The sequence below is a fragment of the Lolium perenne genome, chromosome 6, assembly GCF_019359855.2.
Source record: "Lolium perenne isolate Kyuss_39 chromosome 6, Kyuss_2.0, whole genome shotgun sequence".
In the NCBI taxonomy this organism is placed as follows: domain Eukaryota; kingdom Viridiplantae; phylum Streptophyta; class Magnoliopsida; order Poales; family Poaceae; genus Lolium; species Lolium perenne.
In genome coordinates this window covers 885,067-889,410 of record NC_067249.2, presented here as the reverse complement: position 1 = coordinate 889,410, position 4,344 = coordinate 885,067, and the positions used below count along the sequence as shown (strand labels likewise).

Sequence of the window (4,344 nt, the reverse complement as noted above, 5' to 3'; positions counted from 1 at the left end):
CCATGTTAAATAAAAAACAGAGAGGGAAAAAAAAGGTTACCTTGCCATCGGACTACGCAAACCTCATCATCTAGAATCTTTATTATTCATTTCATTCTTTTTAACCAGAGTCTACATAAAATGCAGAATTCGATTCCTTTGCAAAAAAAGGTATCAAAAGTTTGATAAAATCTTGTTGAGTTGGCTCTAAATTTCACATCCAATGCAGGTTCGTATGTTATAAAAGTGTGGTACTATTTGATACAACCATCTTTATTATATGCCCCGTCTGACAGCTGGGCAACTTACAACAAGTCAAATACAGACATACAAACTGCATCCGTACTCATGACACAAGACCACACAAAATTAGCATACATATATTACTACATATCAAATGTACAGAATTGACATTTTGGTAGTACTAACTTCATTTTGCAATCTAGTGACTTTGTGACGGACAGAGATTTGGTGCACATGAGCTCCAGTGATCCCTTTTCAGAAAAATAATTAAAAATCATATTTTTAAGTCTTACAAAATTTGAAAATAAATCATGTTGTAGTCAGTATTGTATCCCACAAACGTGTAAATTTTCAACTGAAAATAATGTGTATTTCGGGCTGCACAAAAATAACAAATATGTGGATCTGAGTATAGTGATTCAAATCTCAAAAAACATTCAGAATTTGTTATTTTTGTGTAGCTCAGAAAACAAAACATTTGCAATTGAGATTTTATACGTTAGTGGAATACATCATTGGCTACTTTTAGAATTTTACTACATAATTTTTTGAAATATATAAATATAATTTTCAAATTTTTTAATACACTGAGATCACTGGTGCCCATGATCCAAAAGAGCTTTTCGCTTTCTGACCAGTAATAAAACGCCAAGAGTAGCAAGCGAATGAGATGAATTTTTGACACAATGGCAGCGGTGAGTGGTGATTCCATCTTTCTATATAAGAGCCAAGCTGCCAACCAACAACATCTTGTCCAATGTCAATGAGGACACCGGAGACAGTTCACGACGTGGTACACCAATCATTGGCTTCAGCATTGCCAGCATCCAAGTTCCAAATTTTATTTTTGTATATGCAAGCTTTGCATACCTTTGTTCCAGTTGATCACTTCACCACAAGAAGAATAGATTTTTTTTTGGGTTATTTCAACTACCATAAAATTTAGCTATGTGAAGAACTATAATAAGAAAAGATAGCATACTTACATCAAGCATCAAGCAAGCAGCCTAAGAAATCAAGAGTTGCTCAAGCTGAGCTCCGAAACTGAAACTTGCATGGAACGTAATTTACCCAGAAGTTCGACCATAATTAAGAACAGATGAGGAAGCTTAGTAATGGCCCTGCAACCTTGCAATGGTCCGGCAGGATGGGGATAGAATGTGCGCATCCCTGATGCCAATCAGCGCCACGGCCAAGGGACATTTCTTCGCCGATCTCTAGCTTCAGTGTGCTCTGGCTCTAGAGGCCCTCGCCGGCCTCTAGCTGAAGTGCGCTACGACTTGGGAAGCTCTCTCTAGCCTCTAGCTGCAGGCTGCTCTGGCTCACCTCTATCTGCGTGCTCCGGCCCAAGAAACCGTCCGGAGAGGAAAGTCATGCTGCACCGAATTGATGATGGCGATGATCAACCGACCAGTGTTGTGCAGTGGCTTGGTGATGTGAAGAGCAGCATGTTACCAAATATATTTTCTGGAGCTTGGTGATGTGAACAACATACACCATCCGTCCTTTTTGCACCGAGATCACTATGGTTCCCAAACTCCGAAGTGTCTACTTGAATTGTTCCAACTCTGCTTAGTACTATCTTTTGGTCCAAAACACAATTTTCTGGAAAATCCAGCACGCGTGGGCACAATTTGCTGATAATCTTCTATGTCCTCCTGATAATTCTCTATCCAGATATCGGTCTTCAAGCACTGAAATTGTTAGTTTCAAATAAGTATCCTTTCTAAACAGCAAAATAAATTAATAGCTAACAGCCTAACAAGCTAAGTGATAGATCGAGATAAACCAAGTAATTGCACATTGATAATGCTTGTACCAAAGAGACCTACCCATAATCATGTCCCAGACCGCAGATGCCATATCCTTACATCTGATGTGATGGAAAACTTCATGGTAGAAAATATGACATTTTTATCACTACAAGGTAGAATATCGATCAATTTAAGTAAGAAATGATATATATGAGAGATCAAGGTAGAAAATATGACATTAGTAACCAAAAGTCAAAATTACTTAACCCACATGCTGGTTATCTTCACTTTCTCTTCATCCTGTAATACAAGGTTAACACCGGCATCAAAAATTGGGTGACTATTTAAAGGACAACTTTATTCAACAAAATAATTGTAACAAGGTGCTTTCTATGTGCCATAGCTCCAACTCACGTGGAGTCATGCAACACTGAAAAAACTGCCCCAACCAGCTTCGGGAAATTTTCTGCAAAAGTAGTGATGGTGTAAGGGAAGAGTACTGTTTAAGAATTTGTGCAACATCCACGATCAATTACAAGCAAATGAAATTTGGATTAGGATCAAACAAGAAAAATTGCAATCCAGAGAAGAAAAGGGACCAGCTTGTTGTAGATGCTGAGGAGGTACCAGTCTACCAGAAAGGAGCATGGCACGAAGCTGCAACGTCCACGGAATTAATACTGGCAGGCGGCAACTTCTGGCTTCCTGCTTCCCTCGTCCGATGGTGATGCCGTAGCTGTGACCGCCGTCATCCATACTGATGAAGTGCCGTTCTTCCCACCGCTTGTGAGCAAGTGTCAGCAAAGACAAGAGCCGGCTCAATGCGAAGATTTTGATTCATTTACATAAGAACTCTATTTATATATGGAAATGATGGACATGAGATCCGATACTATATGCGGCAACCTAAAAATTATATCTTTGCGAGTATTTAAAATAAATGCAATTATGCAAAGGGTAAAAAACTATAGTGGAGTACAATGAAATAAATTCAATCTTCAATCAAGCAATTTAGTGAGTACCTCTCTAAGAAATACCAGGCCACAGTTCCAACTTGGCATGATATCCATGTCCATCCCTTGAGTCATTGTCGCCATAGCCAATTCATAAGGACATTTCTTGGAGTACCCAATGTTGCAACTCTTCTTCACTTTTTACATGCATCTATTTAACTCCTCGTAGCATTTGATTCACATCAGACCTAAATGAATTTACACACACAAAATAGTGCCATTGGATGTATTCATCGTATTTCTAGTTCTCATGGAACTGATGCGGATATCTGAAGTGAAAAATGTTGGGATGACACTGATTGTCCAGGAGTATCAAAGCACGCTCAACACCATCCAATCTAACATCTTAAACCATTTACCATCGCTCAACAAAGGAAAAAAAAACCTCATTGCATATTGCATATAGGTACTTGCGCTAAACATATTGTACTGGAATTATTAACAAATAGTTGTGCAATTACCAAATTGACAAAGCAGAGCGGAAATAACAACTGAACACGGCGTATGGATTTTCATGTTTACATTCCCACCATATTTTTTTTGATCCAGTTGACATTCTAAAGGGGTCAAGATTACCTTTCTTGTCAAGACATCGCGGCAGCGAGCGTCTAGTTGGTCGCAGGGATCCTCCTCCTCACATTCGCTCCACTCCTGGGAAGAGCGGCAGAGGGCGGGAGTTGTGCACCTCGTCAGGGCGTCGCGCGGGGAAGACCGTTCGACGGTCAGATTTCGAGGCGTCACGGGAGCTCCGGCCACCAGTTGTCCTTCGCAGGGCCTTCGGCGGCCAGTAGGGTGCTCCGAGGAAGGAATCGTGATGGTGGCGTGCTGGGAGTTCCCGATCTGGCATGTGGGCAGTGGGACTCCAGGGCGGCGGCAGCAATGGGGCTCCAGGGCGGCGGCACCAATGGGGCTCCAGGGCTACGACGATGGGAATAGTGGGACTCCTGGCTTGATGAGGGAGATGACTATGTGCGGGCCGTGGAAAGAGGGGGAGATTGTGGGATCGGAAAGGGCAATATCTTTTTAGATAAAGGTCATTAATTAGCCTTTTAGGTGCGTGTAATCCCTGAATTGTTGGGTTTGCACGATGCTATTCTTAATCTTGCCTTTTTTTGCCTGCGGAAGCTGTATGTCAGATCGGATGCAAATCAACGGATGGGATGCTTTCGATGACGACCACCAAAGTGCGTTGAGTGTCAAACGACCAACTCCCATTTAATAGTAAAGATAAGTATTCTTTACCTCCCCTTGTGTCGAATCAATAAATTTGGGTTTTACTTCCCTCGAAGACTGTTGCGATCCCCTATACTTGTGGGTTATCACGGCTCTGCGAAGCGACGGAGGGGTTGTCGAAC

General features: G+C 41.5%; 1 protein-coding gene across 6 annotated transcripts; it reads right to left on the bottom strand.

Annotated features, from left to right (window-relative positions):
• Positions 1-854: 854 nt before the first annotated feature.
• On the bottom strand, positions 855-3,983 carry LOC127309061 (uncharacterized). Of its 6 annotated transcripts, none has more exons than XR_007856935.2 (7): positions 2,604-3,983; positions 2,391-2,442; positions 2,248-2,276; positions 2,055-2,142; positions 1,678-1,916; positions 1,209-1,598; positions 855-1,110 (listed from the first exon to the last, which is right to left on the bottom strand). XR_007856935.2 is itself a non-coding variant. In XM_071821359.1 (7 exons), the coding sequence occupies exons 1-4, from the start codon at positions 3,071-3,073 to the stop codon at positions 2,261-2,263; spliced, it is 327 nt and encodes a 108-aa protein (XP_071677460.1). In that variant the 5' UTR covers positions 3,074-3,983; the 3' UTR covers positions 855-1,110; positions 1,209-1,916; positions 2,055-2,142; positions 2,248-2,260. The 6 variants fall into 6 exon arrangements, 2 of the variants coding, with proteins under 2 accessions (XP_071677460.1, XP_071677461.1); XR_007856936.2 differs by having other exon boundaries at positions 1,209-1,916; positions 2,604-2,759; positions 2,999-3,983; XM_071821359.1 differs by having other exon boundaries at positions 1,209-1,916; positions 2,576-2,759; positions 2,999-3,983.
• Positions 3,984-4,344: the final 361 nt, after the last annotated feature.

Excerpts from the sequence above, each read along its gene's own strand:
- LOC127309061 (XM_071821359.1), bottom strand. The coding sequence starts at position 3,073 with ATGGCGACAATGACTCAAGGGATGGACATGGATATCATGCCAAGTTGG. Across the intron at positions 2,760-2,998 it reads GCCTGGTATTTCTTAGAGAG|CGGTGGGAAGAACGGCACTT; the intron begins GTACTCACTAAA and ends CTTGCTCACAAG. Across the intron at positions 2,443-2,575 it reads TCAGCATCTACAACAAGCTG|AAAATTTCCCGAAGCTGGTT; the intron begins GTCCCTTTTCTT and ends CTACTTTTGCAG.